This window comes from Dermochelys coriacea, chromosome 26, assembly GCF_009764565.3.
Source record: "Dermochelys coriacea isolate rDerCor1 chromosome 26, rDerCor1.pri.v4, whole genome shotgun sequence".
Classification (NCBI taxonomy): Eukaryota; Metazoa; Chordata; order Testudines; family Dermochelyidae; genus Dermochelys; species Dermochelys coriacea.
This window is the reverse complement of record NC_050093.1, coordinates 14,530,514-14,548,986: the sequence shown is the minus strand read 5'-3', so window position 1 is coordinate 14,548,986 and position 18,473 is coordinate 14,530,514. Positions and strand designations below refer to the sequence as shown.

The following is an 18,473-nucleotide window of genomic DNA, read 5'->3' as shown; positions in this document are numbered from 1 at the left end:
CCCGGAGAGGGGCCGCTCTCTGTCTGTCAGATAACTGGCGGGCGTGGAGGGATCCCTGTGGATGGCTCACACCACCCGTGCCATGTCAGTCGTCGGCTAATCTCCTCCCCCCGGCACATCAGCTCAGCGCCTGAGGCCCTCCGGGACCGGCAGCCGGCCCACCGGATTCCTCTCCCAAGCATTGGGCTTTCCGGGAGGGCAGTGCCCAGGACTGGGGAGCATGTCAGCGCTGCTGCAGAGCGCGGGTGGGAGCGCCCCTGGGCTGCCCTCAGCGGGGCTCCCCAGCACTGAGCGTGAAGGTAAGGAGCACAGGGAAAGCCATGGGACATGTCAGGGCTGTGGGGACTGAGGCTGGGGAGAGAGCTCCTGGCAGTGACTGGGACTGAACCCCTGGGGATGGGGGGTGCTCTCTCCAGGCTGGGGGAGCCGCGCGGTGCAATAAGATGTGATACATCGACAGGAGCTGTCCGTGTTTCCGTGCACAGTGTGCTTGTCCCCACCCCCTCCCACAGGGAGGTCAAGTCACCAGCACGCTCCTGGCTGGGCCGGTAACATGGAGTGCTTGGTTTGCACCGTGGAGCTCCTGCTGCCTTCCCTCGGCCTGGAAAGCCCCAACCCCACTCCAAGAGAAGCCCGACCCCTCCGGGTTTCATTTAATGCTGATGAGGCAGGCAAGGGAGCAAAGGGAACCTGTGAAACTGCAGGTTTCAGAGTAGCAGCCGTGTTAGTCTGTATTCACAAAAAGAAAAGGAGAACTTGTGGCACCTTAGAGACTAACAAATTTATTAGAGCATAAGCTTTCGTGAGCTACAGCTCACTTCATCAGATGCATTTGGTGGAAAAAAAACATTTTTTCCACCAAATGCATCCGATGAAGTGAGCTGTAGCTCACGAAAGCTTATGCTCTAATAAATTTGTTAGTCTCTAAGGTGCCACAAGTACTCCTTTTCTTTTTGTGAAACTGCAGGTTCACTGCACGGCTTGGGCCAGAGTGTAAATCAGCATCGCTCCATTTACACCAGCTGAGGCTCTGGACCGTGAGGCTGTTTCAATGGCGCCGTTAGGGCTGTGCTGACACGAAACCTGTACAGCTGTGATGATACACAACTCCTAGTGCACACTCGTAGCAGGGGGTTATGCCGGGAGACTCGTTCCTCTACATTGAGGGTGGGAGACGGCACCATAGGCCAGGATAATTGTGCCCACACCAGGAGCTGTACTGATACCTACAGCACTATAAAATCCCATCCCTAATGGAAACTGTCAATTTGGTACAAGCACCAGACCTGTGGGCTTTAGGCACCCCGGGCCCTTTGTCATTCAAAGGCAGTTTGGCACAGCGCCTCCTTTAAAACCTCAACCCATGCTTCCAAGTGCAATGGAAGCAGAATGGCAAAGACTCCCCCGGCCGCACTTTGACTTTGATCCCACAGACTGTGGGTTCAGCATAAATCCCCCTTGTTGGTGCTGCTGTGATGGGCTGTGAAGAGGCCGGCCACACTGAGCAGGTCTCAGGCTGGAGTCGGTTGGGAGAAGAGGCACCGGGACCTTGTGCTGGTTAATGTCGCTCCCCCGGGAAAGCCAGGCGTTATTATTAGAGCAGCTTAAACGTTCTCCTTCAACATTTATTTTTGGCTGAAAACGAGTCCCTTTTCTAAAGGACATCCATTGTGGAACATTTTCGTTTGGAGAATTTTAAAAAAATCTAGGAACATATTTGAAAAAAAATGCTTTTCTTTCTTTTGCCTTTTTTGCAGAAGATACATAACCAGCAGTCCTAGAGGTTAGTAATCGTTTGAACAGAGAAATAGCAGAACACAAACTCCTTGGGAAAGTCACCCTAAGGCCCTGATCTCTGTACATTTTTTACTTTTCCTTTCAAGGCGAGGTCTGGAAAAGGCAGGTTTTTGCTTTGGGGGACCTCCCCGAAGGCAGGTGTGCTGTATAAGCTGGAAGTTCCCTTAGCGGCTGCTGGGATGCTTTCATTCAGGTTTAAACAACATTCCCCCTAAGTCCATCACAGCCCAAGCAGACAGCACGCAGATAAAAGGGCTCCACTCCTCCCCAGGTCATGGCTGGTGTGATGCTTCCCAGGGTGTCCAGGGTTGTGGGGCACCTCACTGTTGTTAGTTGTTGGCTGCATGTGTGTGTTCTCTCTGCGTGCTGCACTGGCTCTGGCCAGATAGCAGGCTCCAAACGCACTGCTCAATAAGACCCCAAGGCTTGGTTTTGCAGTGAAGGCACCCGGCCAGGTTTATTGCTGACGAAGCACGGTCCTAGCTCCCCAGCTCAATGTCTGCAGTTACACTTGCACATGTATGCTCGTTGCAATGGACGCAGCTCAGTGAACGGCGGGACTTTCCCTTCCCCGCTAGGCTGGCCAAAGACTCCCTTGAGACGCCATCTTATACACCGATACAAACAAGTTACGTGTTGCCCCTCTGACATGATCAGTTACCACCCTTTACCTTGTACATGTTGGATTGATCAAAACATCTCCATCAGTCATGCTGTCATCCTGATTTTGTCTTTAAGCAGGGGGGTCAGCGTGTCCTTGTATCATCTTCAGGGAGTGTGTTTACACCACTCAGGGTGTTGTGGTACCACCCTTCTGGAGTGTGTTTGCGTGTGTGTCCTGTGCCCAGCACATCTCAGGAAAGTGGGTTTGCAATGCCAGCCCTGTGCTTGCCGGGTTCTGTGGGCCTGACTCCTGCTCACAGCCTGACTTTTCCTCCCTTTGCTTTATATTAGCAGGAGCTGACCACTACTTTAGTTCAGGCCTCAGGCCTCTCACCTGGCCTCTGACACAAGGCCTCATGTCTCAGCTCTCTTTCTATTATATTTCCCCACCTTTTGTCTTTTTATGGGGAGGATGTTTACCTGTCGTCCCAGAAAAGCATAATGCATGGACTGAAGCTGACCCAGTGAGCTAAACCCTGTCACACCTGGAGTTGCAGCTAGCAAGAGATGGTAATAGTAACAAGAAGGGTTTCTTCAGGTATGTTAGCAACAAGAAGAAAGTCAAGGAAAGTGTGGGCCCCTTACTGAATGAGGGAGGCAACATAGTGACAGAGGATGTGGAAAAAGCTCATGTACTCAATGCTTTTTTTGCCTCTGTCTTCACGAACAAAGTCAGCTCCCAGACTACTGCACTGGGCAGCACAGCATGGGGAGGAGGTGACCAGCCCTCTGTGGAGAAAGAAGTGGCTCGGGACTATTTAGAAAAGCTGGACGAGCACAAGTCCATGGGGCCGGATGCGCTGCATCCGAGAGTGCTAAAGGAGCTGGGGGATGTGATTGCAGAGCCATTGGCCATTATCTTTGAAAACTCATGGCGATCGGGGGAGGTCCCGGACGACTGGAAAAAGGCTAATGTAGTGCCCATCTTTTAAAAAGGGAAGAAGGAGGATCCTGGGAACTACAGGCCAGTCAGGCTCACCTCAGTCCCTGGAAAAATCATGGAGTGGGTCCTCAAGGAATCAATTCTGAAGCACTTGGAGGAGAGGAAAGTGATCAGGAACAGTCAGCATAGATTCACCAAGGGCAAGTCATGCCTGACTAATCTAATTGCCTTCTATGATGAGATAACTGGCTCTGTAGATGAGGGGAAAGCAGTGAACATGTTGTTCCTTGACTTTAGCAAAGCTTTTGACACGGTCTCCCACAATATTCTTGCTAGCAAGTTAAAGTATGGGCTGGATGAATGGACGATAAGATGGATGGAAAGTTGGCTAGATTGTCGGGCTCAACAGATAGTGATCAATGGCTCCATGTCTAGTTGGCAGTCGGTATCAAGTGGAGTGCCCCAAGGGTCGGTCCTCGGGCCGGTTTTGTTCAATATCTTCATAAATGATCTGGAGGATGGCGTGGATTGCACCCTCAGCAAGTTTGCAGATGATACTAAACTGAGAGGAGAGGTAGATACGCTGGAGAGTAGGGATAGGATACAGAGGGCCCTAGACAAATTAGAGGATTGGGTCAAAAGAAATCTGATGAGGTTCAACAAGGATAAGTGCAGAGTCCTGCACTTGGGACGGAAGAATCCCATGCACCGCTACAGACTAGGGACCGAGTGGCTAGGCAGCAGTTCTATAGAAAAGGATCTAGGGGTTACAGTGGATGAGAAGCTGGATATGAGTCAACAGCGTGCCCTTATTGCCAAGAAGGCCAATGGCATTTTGGGATGTATAAGTAGGGGCATTGCCAGCAGATCGAGGGAGGAGATCGTTCCCCTCTCTTCGACATTGGTGAGGCCTCATCTGGAGTACTGTGTCCAGTTTTGGGCCCCACACTACAAGAAGGATGTGGAAAAATTGGAAAATGTCCAGCGGAGGGCAACAAAAATGATTAGGGGACTGGAACACATGACTTATGAGGAGAGGCTGAGGGAACTGGGATTGTTTAGTCAGCGGAAGAGAAGAATGAGGGGGGAGTTGATAGCTCCTTTCAACTACCTGAAAGGGGGTTCCAAAGAGGATGGAGCTCGGCTGTTCTCAGTGGTGGCAGATGACAGAACAAGGAGCAATGGTCTCAAGTTGCAGTGGGGGAGATTTAGGTTGGATATTAGGAAAAACTTTTTCACTAGGAGGGTGGTGAAACACTGGAATGGGTTACCTAGGGAGATGGTGCCCTCCAAAGTGCCCAGACCCTCAGCCACTACAGAACCCTCATATCTGCTCTTCCCAAAGGAACAGCACACCCCAGCTTGCAAGACTCAGCTCAGGACCCCAACTCTACTTAACATACGGCACGGAGAGCCAGGTACAGTGAAACCACAAATAAATGTATTAACAAAGAGCAGAGATTCAAGTGGTTGTGAGTAAGAATGTGGGAAACATATAACACAAAATCATCACATGCTTTCTAGGGCCTAATCTTAACTAACAAGACATTCCCCTGACTCCTACAAGATAGTTTACCCCAAGTCCTTTCCTCAGCATTTTCAACCACTTTGGCTGAGATCCCCCCTTCATAAGATCAAGCGCGTTGGCAGCTTATCCTCCCAGATGGAAGGAAGGAGAGTGTACCTCCATTCCATCTAGTGATACCCCCAAATGTTCATTGTCCTTCTCAACAGGGCTCTCCTCTGCTGGTTCACTTTTTCCTGTAAATCTCCTCTCTTTGCAAATTGCACAACCCTTCATTAGCCCCAGCGGTGACTGCCAAAGGAGGCCAGTTCTGAGCCACACAACACCGATTTACATGTGAACAGACAGATAGAGAAACATTTCTTGCCTGACAGAAAACCTGCTTTACACCTTACTGGTCGCTAGTCACAGACCTTAAGTACACAATATTTGGGTATATCTATAACTCCTTACACAACATCCGTAAATACATCCTGCAGTGGTTATGATGACCAGAGTGACACAGGCTTTCCATAGAGACCTTACATGACATTCTTTTGGTGAACCTAGGGATCCCTGTCCCCCAATTAAAACAACGAGGAGTCCAGTGGTACCTTAGGGTATGTCTACACTACGAAATTAGGTCAAATTTATAGAAGTCGGTTTTGTAGAAAGCATTTTTATACAGTCGATTGTGTGTGTCCCCACACAAATGCTCTAAGTGCATGTAGTCGACGGAGTGTGTCCACAGTACCGAGGCAACCGTCGACTTCCGGAGCTTTGCACTGTGGGTAGTTATCCCACAGTTCGTGCAGTCTCCACCACCCATTTGAATTCTGGGTAGAAATCCCAGTGCCTGATGGGGCTAAAACATTGTCGCGGGTGGTTCTGGGTACATATCGTCAGGCCCCCGTTCTCTCCCTCCCTCTGTAAAAGCAAGGGCAGACAATCGTTTTGCGCCTTTTTTCGTGAGTTACCTGTGCAGACGCCATACCACGGCAAGCAAGGAGCCCGCTCAGCTAACCGTCACCGTATGTCTCCTGGGTGCTGGCGGATGTGGTACTGCATTGCTACACAGCAGCAGTTTATTGTCTTTTGGCAGCAGACAGTGCAGTATGACTGGTAGCCGTCGTCGACATAGTCCTCGGTGCTCTTTTAACTGGGCGCCTGGGCAAACATGGGAGTGACTCAGCCAGGTCATTTCCCTTGTTTCATCTCATGGCGATTGAGTCCTATCGGCAGTGCACTGTCTTTTAATCTGCAGCCAGCAGAAGATGATGGCCAGTAGTCATACTGCACCGTCTTCTGCCGAGCACCCAGGAGGTGATGATGGCTAGTGGTCGTACTGCACAGTCTGCTGCCAGCAAGATGTATAAAGATAGATGAAGTGGCTCAAAACAAGAAATAGACCAGATTTGTTTTGTATTCATTTTCTCCTTCCTCCCTCTGTGAAATCAACGACCTGCTAAACCCAGTTTTGAGTTCTATCCTTGAGATTTTGAGTTCTATCCTTGAGGCGGCCATTCAGTTTCTCACAAAGCCACCCCCTTTGTTGATTTTAATTCCCTGTAAGCCAACCCTGTAAGCCATGTCGTCAGTCGCCCCTCCCTCTGTCAGGGCAACAGCAGACAATCGTTCCGCGCCTTTTTTCTGTGCAGACGCCATACCACGGCAAGCATGGAGCCCGCTCAGATCATTTTTGCAATTAGGAGCACATTAAACACCACACGCATTATCCAGCAGTATATGCAGCACCAGAACCTGGCAAAGCGAAACCGGGCGAGTAGGCGATGTCAGCGCAGTCACGAGAGTGATGAGGACATGGACACAGACTTCTCTCAAAGCACATGCCTGTCAATGTGGGCATCATGGTGCGAATGGGGCAGGCTCATGTGGTGGAACGCCGATTCTGGGCCCGGGAAACAAGCACAGACTGGTGGGACCACATAGTGTTGCAGGTCTGGGATGATTCCCAGTGGCTGCGAAACTTTCGCATGTGTAAGGGCACTTTCATGGAACTTTGTGACTTGCTTTCCCCTGCCCTGAGGCGCAAGAATACCAAGATGAGAGCAGCCCTCACAGTTGAGAAGCCAGTGGCAATAGCCCTGTGGAAGCTTGCAAAGCCAGACAGCTACCGGTCAGTCGGGAATCAATTTGGAGTGGGCAAATCTACTGTGGGGGCTGCTGTGATGCAAGTAGCCAACGCAATCAAAGATCTGCTGCTATCAAGGGTAATGACCCTGGGAAATGTGCAAGTCATAGTGGATGGCTTTGCTGCAATGGGATTCCCTAACTGTGGTGGGGCCATAGATGGAACCCATATCCCTATCTTGGCTCCGGAGCACCAAGCCAGCGAGTACATAAACCGCAAGTGGTACTTTTCATTAGTGCTGCAAGCACTGGTGGATCACAAGGGACGTGTCACCAACATCAACGTGGGATGTCTGGGAAAGATACATGATGCTCGCATCTTCAGGAACTCTGGGCTGTTTCAAAAGCTGCAGGAAGGGACTTTCTTCCCAGACCAGAAAATAACAGTTGGGGATGTAGAAATGCCTATAGTTATCCTTGGGGACCCAGCCTACCCCTTAATGCCATGGCGCATGAAGCCATACATAGGCAGCCTGGAGAGTAGTCAGGAGCTGTTCAACTACAGGCTGAGCAAGTGCAGAATGGTGGTAGAATGTGCATTTGGACGTTTAAAAGCATGCTGGCGCAGTTTACTGACTTGCTTAGACCTCAGCGAAACCAATATTCCCACTGTTATTACTGCTTGCTGTGTGCTCCACAATATCTGTGAGAGTAAGGGGGAGACATTTATGGCAGGGTGGGAGGCTGAGGCAAATCGCCTGGCTGCTGGTTACACACAGCCAGACACCAGGGCGGTTAGAAGAGCACGGGAGGGTGCGGTGTGCATCAGAGAAGCTTTGAAAACCAGTTTCATGACTGGCCAGGCTACGGTGTGAAAGTTCTGTTTGTCTCTCCTTGATGAAACCCCCCGTCCCTTGGTTCACTCTACTTCCCTGTAAGCTAACTACCCTCCCCACCTCCCTTCGATCACCGCTTGCAGAGACAATAAAGTCATTGTTGCTTCACATTCATGCATTCTTTATTAATTCATCACACAAATAGGGGGATAATTACCAGGGTAGCCCAGGAGGGGTGGTGAAGGAGGGAAGGACAAGGCCACACAGCACTTTAAAAGTTTAAAACTTTAAAACTTATTGAATGCCAGCCTTCTGTTGCTTGGGCAATCCTCTGGGGTGGAGTGGTTGGGTGGCCGGAGGCCCCCGCACCACATTCTTGGGCGTCAGGGTGAAGAGGCTATGGAACTTGGGGAGGAGGGCGGTTGGTTACACAGGGGCTGTAGAGGCGATCTGTGCTCCTGCTGCCTTTCCTGCAGCTCAACCATAGGCTGGAGCATATTAGTTTGATCCTCCAGCAGCCTCAGCATTGAATCCTGCCTCCTCTCATCACGCTGCCGCCACCTTTCAGCTTCAGCCCTCTCTTCAGCCCGCTACTTACTCTCTTCAGCCTGCCACCTCTCCTCCCAGTCATTTTGTGCTTTCCTGCACTCTGACATTATCTGCCTCCACGCATTTGTCTGTGCTCTGTCAGTGTGGGAGGACAGCATGAGCTCAGAGAACATTTCATCGCGAGTGCGTTTTTTTCGCCTTCTAATCTTCAATAGCCTCTGGGAAGGAGAAGATCCTGTGATCCTTGAAACATATACAGCTGGTGGAGAAAAAAAAAGGGACCGTGGTATTTAAAAAGACACATTTTATAGAACAATGGGTACACTCTCTTTCACGGTAAACCTTGCTGTTAACATTACATACATAGCACATGTGCTTTCGTTACAAGGTCGCATTTTGCCTCCCCCCCACCACGTGGCTAACAGCGGGGAACATTTCTGTTCAGCCATAGGCAAACAGCCCAGCAGGAATGGGCACCTCTGAATGTCCCCTTAAGAAAAGCACCCTATTTCAACCAGGTGACCATGAATGATATCACTCTCCTGAGGATAACACAGAGAGATAAAGAACGGATGTTGTTTGAACATCAGCAAACATACATTGCAATGCTTTGTTCTACAATGATTCCCGAGTACATGCTACTGGCCTGGAGTGGTAAAGTGTCCTACCATGGTGGATGGAATAAGGCTGTCCTCCCCAGAAACCTTTTGCAAAGGCTTTGGGAGTATATCCAGGAGAGCCATGAATGCCAGGGCAAATTAATCATTAAACATGCTGGCTTTTGAATCTTGTGTAGTATTTTAAAAGATACACTCACCAGAGGTCCCTTCTCCACCTGACGGGTCCGGGAGGCAGCCTTGGGTGGGTTCGGAGGGTACTGGCTCCAGGTCCAGGGTGAGATATAATTCCTGGCTGTCGGGAAAACCGGTTTCTCCGTTTGTTTGCTGTGAGCTATCTACAGGCTCCTCATCATTGTCTTCCTCGTCCCCAAAACCTGCTTCCGTGTTGCCTCCATCTCCATTGAAGGAGTCAAACAACACGGCTGGGGTAGTGGTGGCTGAACCCCCTAAAATGGCATGCAGCTCATCATAGAAGTGGCATGTTTGGGGCTCTGACCCGAAGCGGCCGTTTGCCTCTCTGGTTTTCTGGTAGGCTTGCCTCAGCTCCTTAAGTTTCATGCGGCACTGTTTCGGGTACCTGTGATGGCCTCTGTCCTTCATGCCCTGGGAGATTTTCACAAATGTTTTGGCATTTCAAAAACTGGAACGTAGTTCTGATAGCACGGATTCCTCTCCCCATACAGTGATCACATCCCATACCTCCCGTTCGGTCCATGCTGGAGCTCTTTTGCGATTCTGGGACTCCATCATGGTCACCTCTGCTGATGAGCTCTGCATGGTCACCTCTGCTGATTAGCTCTGCATGGTCACCTGCAGCTTGCCACACTGGCCAAACAGGAAATTGAAATTCAAAAGTTCGCAGGCCTTTTCCTGTCTACCTGGTCAGTGCATCTGAGTTGAGAGTGCTGTCCAGAGCGGTCACAATGGAGCACTCTGGGATAGCTCCCGGAGGCCAATACCATTTAATTGTGTCCACAGTATCCCAAATTCGACCCAGCAAAACCGATTTCAGCGCTAATCCCTTTGTCAGGGGTGGAGTAAGGAAATCGATTTTAAGAGCCCTTTAAATAAAAAAAAAGGGCTTCTCATGTGGACGGGTGCAGGGTTAAATCGATTTAATGCTGCTAAATTCGACCTCAACGCCTAGTGTAGACCAGGGCTTAAAGACTAACAGATTTATTTGGGCATAAGCTTTGCATCTGAAGAAATGGTTTTTTACCCACAAAAGCTTATGCCCAAATAAATCCGTTAGTCTTTAAGGTGCCACCGGACTCCTTGTTGTTTTAGTGGATACAGACTAAGATGGCTACCCCCTGATACTTGTCCTCCTATGTACTCCTGTGCCCATTGGCATACAGAGGTCCTTGGGGCACTGCCCGATCCTGGTAGAGCTTCCCAGAGACAGTTACACAAACTGGGAGCGGCTCCACCTGTGGGGGTTACCGATGGTAGCATGTGTTCTCCTTGGTGGTAAGAGCGAGCAGGATCACGCCCTAGAAATGGAACGCAGAGCCAGCTGGAGTTGCTTGGGTATTAACAGAGACTGTATTGCTAATCGGCCAAATCCTGACATCTCGCTTTGTATAGAATCCTCTCCTGGAGTCAGCAATTGGTTGGCTGGAGTGAGTGTTTCTGAACTGGGACCAGTAACACTAATTGTTAGAAACTCCTCATGCAAGTCCTTTGGGACAAGCCAATAAACAGGACGATGCCAACAGGACAATGCCCCCCACCCCTTTTCTTCTCTTTTCTCTTGGACCCTGCCCCTCACTGTACCTCTCCCTGAGGATACCTGGCTAGGTCTCCTGCTGCCGATAAGTCCTACGGCAGCCCCTTGGACACAGGCAAACTCTGTAGGGTCGCTCTTCTGAACAAGCCTAGCAAAGATGCTGCTCTTTGCAATGCCAAATACCAGTGCTCTCACCTGCCCTGATGGTGGTGGGATAGCCACTCTCTAGCTGATCAAGGCATAGGTGCCAAGCTAACATGGCCTTTTCCTTACTGCAGTGGGTTCCTCTGTGCCAGCTGCCCTGGCTTCCCACTCCTCCCTGCTCTTGCCACCCACCACCCAGTGCCTGCTCAGGGACATGTCCTGAACACTGCAGAGCCAGGCCAGGAGATGGCAGCAGCTGCAAGAGGTGCAGGAGAATAGTGCTGCCCGTGGGCGTTGTGCCCCGTGAAAGAAGCCATGGAGAGGGGAGCCCAACACAGCCCTGTGCTGAGACCCAGCTTGGTGAGATTGAGCGTGATCACTCTGGAGCCAGCGGGGTTGCACCTGATGACAGCAAGGCTGGTAGAAGAGAAGACAGCCCATTTGCCCTGAGACATAGCCAAGGGGCCACCAGCAGGGGCTGGGTGGACACTTCAAGTAGCGCTGCACCCATCTCTGTCCCAGCCCTCTCATCTGGGGATCCCAAAGCATTCAATCCTTCCCAGCAGCCCACTGATAGGTTCATTCCACACTGGCCTGGGAGGTAGGGGCATCATTAGGGTTCCACCCCTGTCCTGGCTGGACTGAAAGATACCCTGTAGTTTGCAAGCCCCTCAACTTGGGCTAAATTGAGAGCAGACCTAGGCTCCTGGGAAGGGGACACCTTTCTGCAGGGGGAAGCTCTGCCATGTTTCCTTTGAGGATCATTTCAGCCCTAGACTTGGGATGGGAGAGTAACAAACCCCACAAAGAAAGCCACAGACAATCCAAGCCCTGTGCTTTGCTGGATTATTATCAGCCATTTCACAACTGGGAAAACTGAGGCACAAAGAAGGGCCGGGACATGCCTGAGGTCACAGAGTAAGGCAGCAGCAGAACTGCACACAGAACCCAGGAATTCTGAATCACAGCCTGCTGAGGTGGGCCCACAATCCTGATTCCCAGGACCCTGCTCTCACGAGAAAATAGAGCCTCCTTAAGTCTACCAGAAGTGGACTGGCTACAGAGCTTGCTTAAACACTCCACCTGTGTTCATCATAAGATCCTTTGATTCTCTGAATTCACATGAATCTGCAGCTAGGCTCTTCCAAAGTCTCTCTCTGGTAGAGGCGTCTGTACACTGCAAAGTACAGCCTTGTCTCTTAAGTTGACTTGTACTGGATCTCCTTTCAAAAGTCCAATACCTTGAAATCCTTTGTCAAGTTCTTCCACCTTTCTCACTAGGCCCATCCTGGTGCCCATGTTCTGGCTCAGAAGGCTATTGGTCTGTGGTCCTTTGATCACATACACTCTGAATGCATAGCTTTGTAGGTTGTTTCTGTGATGAACTGGCCCATGCAATTCAGAATCCCTCCAGGGCTAGCCAGGGCTGTGTCAGGTGACTTCGGCTCTGGGAGGGATTGAGATGACTGTGACATCAGCTCCTGAATCAGTTTGAAAGTCAATAGTCTTGCCATCAATATTCAATTTCACTCTCCAGGCAGGCTCTATGTCATCACCAGTGACAAATCCCAGAAATAATGGCTCTTGATTGTCTGTAATATGAGACAACTCCCTGACTGCTTTCACGCAGCAAACAACTACAAAATGTCCATGTTTCATATATTTATTACACTGTTTGCCTCTGACTGGACGTGCATTGTCTCTTGTGATATTACTTTTTCCACACCTTGTGCATGTAGACCGGAATTAGTCCCTCTTAGCCTGGGAGTTCTCCCTCCTTGCCTCAGGGGTTTTATGATCTTGACTTTTAACATTCAAGTGTCTGTTTGTAGCTTCTCAGACAGTTTCAGATTTTTCAATTTGCTCCTGCCCTTTGTTCTGTTTGGCTAATTCTGACTGCTTTGCTACCTGTATAGCTGTGTGTAGGGTTAAATCTCTCTTCAACTGTAACTGCTGTGAAAGGTTTTTATCTGTTAACCCAATACCCAGCCTGTCACCAATATTTTCATAAAAAGAAAAGGAGTACTTGTGGCACCTTAGAGACTAACAAATTTATTAGAGCATAAGCTTTCGTGAGCTACAGCTCACTTCATCGGATGCATTTGGTGGAAAAAAATGGTGGGTTTTTTTTCCACCAAATGCATCCGATGAAGTGAGCTGTAGCTCACGAAAGCTTATGCTCTAATAAATTTGTTAGTCTCTAAGGTGCCACAAGTACTCCTTTTCTTTTTGCGAATACAGACTAACACGGCTGCTACTCTGAAACCAATATTTTCATGTTTTGCATTCCCAGAATCACAGTTTTCAGCCAATGTATGCAGAGCTCTTATAAAACATTCAACATTTCCCACTCATTCTTGAATTCTCTGGTGAAAACCTGCTCTTTCACAAACCCCATTTATCTGAGGTATAAATTATGCATCAAATATAGCCAGAACCCTTTCACAGTCATCTTTGTGACTGTCGTCAGTAAAGTCAAAGCACTTAAAGATAGGCTCTGCCTGCTTCCCCATAGCATAAATTAGAGATGATACTTCTATATACAGTTTCTTTGTGGAGCTGAATAGCCATGCTAGATCTTCCAAAATATTGTTTCCAGTTTGTCCTTTCTGACAGAGAAGGGCCAGTTAATGGCTTCAAACCACCCTCACCCTGGAAAAAGGAAATGATCCGTCTGTGGAGCATGTGGGGAAGCCTGTAGGTTGAAAGCTGGAGAAAGCCCAAGTCCCTGCAAAGCTAGATCCACAACTCATTAACTTTTGTGAGCGTGTACACACTGAGCAGCTAGTACAAAACACACTGTTACTAACAAGAACAAGAGATTACTCAACAAAATAGATTGTATCACTTCAGAGAAGAATCAACTTTTCATCTCCTTGGCTGTAGGTCCAGCACCACTCTTGCAGTCCTACTCTTTCTTCTCTTCACCTTGATGTGTTCCTTAGATTCGAGGTTCCTGGGGTTGTACCTCTTTGCACCGAGTTCATCCATGAGCTGGACTTTGTCATCTAGTGGCCCTTCGTTTGTACACTAGGCATCTTTGATCTGTCAATAGCTGTTCAAATGGTCATTCTCTCTGTTCACGGACGTAGGTCCTCTATGGGTGGGCATCTCTTTTACTGTTTTTAGGACCTGTTTATAGCTAACAGCTTTTTGATCAATTTCTTTTTTCACTAATTTCAGGTTTTTTCCTGGATATGCTCTCTGGTGCGTCTGTAGATTTTATTTTCCTCTACTTCCTTTCTCTAACCGTGTCCGTTCACATGCCCAGATCTGTTTTCTTCTGCTTCTCCTGACCTGAAACCTTTCCTATTTTCCTTCTTTCCTCCTTCTCACTTCCCGTGCCCTATTCTAGTCTCCTGCTCATCTTTTATTTGATCACCTCACCTCCAATCCACACTCTGGTTCATCCACTAGCTCAGCAGCTTGATTCTTCTCCTTCTTCAACAGCTTCGGGGGGATTACGAGCCCCCTCCTCAGCTCGAGCTGCCCTCACTGGCCATCTCTCTCCCGAGGACAGCACTCTGGGGCTGTCACATCACCGCTGCAGCAGGTGCTAGCGCCAGGGTGAGGCTTGCTACAAAGGGACCATTAAATCATCCAGTCTGATCCCCTATAGCACAGGCCAGAGAACGTTGCCCTGGTATCCCTGTACTCAGCCCAAAGACATGTGTTTGACTGAAGCATCTTGCAGAAAGGCAGCCGGGCTTCCATCAAGAGCTGGAGTCCAGTCCCCCTCACTGTTAACAATTGATACCTTTTCTAATTGGAATGTGTCTGGCTTCAGCTTCCACCCACTGGGTCTTGCTCTGCCTTTCTCAGCTCGAAGAAAGAGCCCTTTAGTGCCTGGTGTTTTCCCCCATGTACATATACACTATAATCAAGTCACCTCTCAATCTTCTTTTTGATACGATTCTTCCCTCGTCCCCATCCCTGAAGTGCCTGATTTTAAAGCTGCTGGCTTTCAAGCCCTCCTGCCCTCTGTCCTCTGTGCGTTAGAGAGCCAGCCATGGAGTTGTGGTTACAACTAGGGCTGTCACATGATTTGAAAAAGGAATCCCAAGTAATTGCGAACTTAAAAAAATATTCACGGTTAATTACAGTTTTAATTGCGCTGTTAAACAATAATAGAAACACCAATTCCAATTCAGCAGGGATGCATGTCCTCTGGAACGGAGGTCGAAGCATGACAGGGCATATGAATGTTTAGCCTGTCTGGCTCATAAATACCTTTCAACAAGAGTTACAACAATGCCATGCGAATGCTTGTTCTGACTTTCAGGTGACATTGTAAATAAGAAGCGGGCAGCGTTATCTCCTGTAATTGTAAACAAACTAGTTTGTCTGAGCAATTGGCTGAACAAGAAGTAGGACTGAGTGGACTTGAAGGCTCTAAAGTTTTAAGTTGTTTTGTTTTTGACCGCAGTTTTGTGAAAAAATAATAATTCTACATTTGTAAGTTGCAGGTTCACGATAAAGAGATTGCACTACAGTACGTGCATGAGGTGAATTGAAAAATACTGTATCTTTTTTTACTGGGCAAATATTTATAATTAATGTAAAGTGAGCGCTGTACACTTTGCATCCTGTGTTATAACTGAAATCAATATATTTGAAAATGTAGATCAGCATCCAAAGTATTTCTAATCCATTTCAATTGGTGTCCTATTATTGTTTAACAGTGCGATGAAAATTGCGATTAATTGTGATTATGTTTTCGATCTAGTTAATTTGTTTTGTGTTTATTGCTTGAGGTAACTGCGATTAATTGACAGACCTGGCTATAACTTCTTTCCGGGGTGTGCATATGTGTTCCTACCCTGCCTCTGGGAGAGGGAGGTTGATCCAGGAGAAGGCTGGGACGCTCACTCTCAGGCCCTGCTAAGGGAGTTCAGGAGAAGAGAGGAGGGGTCACAGTGAAGCTGTGGCAGAGCTGGGGACACAACCCAGCTCTTAGACTCATTCCATAACCACAAGCCCCCCTCTTCTCCGAAGCCTGTACTGGCCTGAGTGACCCCTGCTGTGATGGGATGTTAGATGGGGAGGGATCTGAGTTACTACAGAGAATTCTTCCCTGGGTATCTGGCTGGTGAATCTTGCCCACATGCTCAGGGTTCAGCTGATCGCCATATTTGGGATCGGGAAGCAATTTTCCTCCAGGGCAAATTGGAAGAGGCCCTGGGGGTTTTTCACCTTCCTCTGCAGCATGGGGCACGGGTCACTTGCTGGAGGATTCTCTGCACCTTGAAGTCTTTAAACCATGATTTAAGGATTTCAGTAGCTCAGACATAGGTGAGAGGTTTATTGCAGGAGTGGGTGGGTGAGATTCTGTGGCCTGCATTGTGCAGGAGCTCAGACTAGACGATCATAATGGTCCCTTCTGACCTTAATGTCTATGAGTCTACGAGTCATGGCAGAGAAGGACACTTCAGCGCTGTATGTGCCAATGGAACCCAGGGATGCGTGACACATCCCCCATCCCCAGGGGCCTGGGGTCTGTGACAGCACCTCTGGCTCCTTGGCTCCCACTGCAGAGCCCTCCTGTGTTTAGCTTTGGGCTGGCCCACATGGTGGTTCTCCCACTGACCCCTCACCCCGGCTTTCTGCAGCAAAGAATGGGGAGAACTCACGGTCCAAGTCATCCGGCTCCAGTGACAAAGAGGAGCTGAACCTGGGCAAGAAGAAGCTGCGAAGGCAAAGGACTCACTTCACCAGCCAGCAGCTGCAGGAGCTGGAGGCCACCTTCCAGCGCAACCACTACCCAGACATGAGCACCAGGGAGGAGATTGCAGGCTGGACCAACCTGGCGGAACCCAGGATCAGGGTAAGCAGGAGCCTCCTCAGACACTCCAGAAGGGGGCAGTCTGTACTGGAGTGGGACCCAGGTCTGATGAGCTGCAGTGGCTCAGCCTATGGTCTGCCTTCCCCTCCAACTGTAGCCTTTACAGAGCGGGGCCTTCAGATGAGTGGGGTTCGTGTGAGAGCCTCCAGCGGAGAGCTGCAGCACAGAATTCCAAGCATAAGCTGAAGGAGTCGCTCCGTTAGCTGGTAGCAGTAGTAGACCATTGTCCTCTGGCAGGTCATCCACTACAGAAGCATGCAATGCACGTAGTGCCAATATGTTACAAGTGCCGATGGCAGGGCCAGGAACTTTTTGCTGTACAGGCCTGGTAACGGTGGGAAAAGGACGGCTCTCAGCAACTCCCGTCAAGTCAAGAAGCAATTCCTATCCACGTCTCCTGGGGCTCGAGTGGAATGCAGGGTCAGCCCTTGGATGCCGCCACAGTGCTTCTGGTGCCACAGAGCTTGGGCTTTCCCTGCCCTATGTGCAGCTTGGAGGGCTTGCACTGGCAGAGACTGGCAAAAGCTAATCACAGGGGCTGAGTGAGTCTTTGGGTTCGGGACAGACTCACGTACTGGGGCATAGGAATTCGTCACGGAGGGAGACAAAACTGCCAGGGTCATTCCAGGTGCCAAGGCTAGGACTGCTGTTTGGGCCAGATTCAGAACGGATGTGAGCTCAGGAAGTGGGTACCAGGTTGGATGGGGCCACGTAGTGCTGCAAGGATGCCAGCTTGGCATCCCTAGAGCCTTATTCACCGAGCAGGGACCATGTCTGCAATGCCCAGGCAAGCACCATGCTTGTACCGGAGAGGGCTGGGATGGGCAATCAGTCTCCAGGGATCATTCAGTCCCTGGCCCCTCTACCAACTGGGGAAGGGGGGTGATTTGGGGGATGTGTGCTCACCTGCTAGCAGCTGGGCTGAGCCCCACCACACAGCCCCCAGCTGGGGGTGCTCATGAGTCTCTGCTAGCTGAAGCAGGGATGGCACAAGCTGCTGAGAAGTGGGAGGTGGGTAGATTAGCTGCAATGCTGGCTGCTGTGATATTGAGCTCAAAGCAGGCTTTTCTCCCCTCCCCATTCTCTCTCTCTCTCACTCGCTGAAGGTCTGGTTTAAGAACCGCAGAGCCAAGTGGCGGAAGAAGGAGCGACACCTGCAGACTGAGCTGTGCAAGGGGGGACTTGGCCCCCAGTTGAACAGTCTGCCCAGGGGCCCATATGAAGACCTCTACAACAGCTACTCCTACAACAGCTGGGCCCCCAAGGGCTTCCAGGCCAGCCCCCTCCCCAGCAAAGGCTTCCAGCTCTTCAATGCTATGAATCTCAATTCCTTCTCCCCACAGGCCATGTTCCCGGGGGTGGCAGCAGCCTCCATGCCTGGAGTCCCGGCCCTGGAGAACTTCAACAGCCTGGCCAGCCCCACTTACGGACCCGAAGCTTTGCCTTACATGTACAGGGACCCCTGCAACGCAAGCCTGGCAGGGCTGAGACTCCGGGCAAAGCAGCCCCAGTCCCTTAGGCTCGAGGTCCTGCCAAGCCCAGCTGTGAGCCCCAACTCCTGCCAGTACACGCTGGACAGGCCTGTGTGAAGGGGACCCCAGAGCACCGGTACCAGCCCCCCCTCCAGACTGTACAGAGGGGTGGGGGGTTCTCTCACCAAGGACAGTGTGGAGGGAGGAGGGTTCCCCAGTCCTGGGACAGTGCCCTCCACCACGCCAGAGCTGCCCTCATAGCCCATGCACCCACCTCCCTCTGCCAGTGCCTAGCTCAGGGAGCCCAGGGGGTGCCAAAGGCTATGAGTAGTCCCAAAGATTG

The 18,473-nt window shown here is 50.1% G+C and overlaps 1 protein-coding gene across 1 annotated transcript; it reads left to right on the top strand.

The window, feature by feature from the left end:
• Positions 1-220: 220 nt before the first annotated feature.
• Positions 221-18,247, top strand: LOC119848574 (pituitary homeobox 3-like). Its single transcript, XM_038384542.1, has 3 exons — positions 221-299; positions 16,426-16,640; positions 17,765-18,247. Exons 1-3 carry the CDS (start codon positions 221-223, stop codon positions 18,245-18,247), a joined length of 777 nt encoding a protein of 258 aa, XP_038240470.1.
• Positions 18,248-18,473: the final 226 nt, after the last annotated feature.

What these genes read in the sequence shown, in the direction of transcription:
- LOC119848574 (XM_038384542.1), top strand. Translation starts at nt 221, where the DNA reads ATGTCAGCGCTGCTGCAGAGCGCGGGTGGGAGCGCCCCTGGGCTGCCC. An exon ending in CCCCAGCACTGAGCGTGAAG is followed by an intron (nt 300 to 16,425) that starts GTAAGGAGCACA and finishes GGCTTTCTGCAG; the next exon opens with CAAAGAATGGGGAGAACTCA. An exon ending in TGGCGGAACCCAGGATCAGG is followed by an intron (nt 16,641 to 17,764) that starts GTAAGCAGGAGC and finishes CACTCGCTGAAG; the next exon opens with GTCTGGTTTAAGAACCGCAG.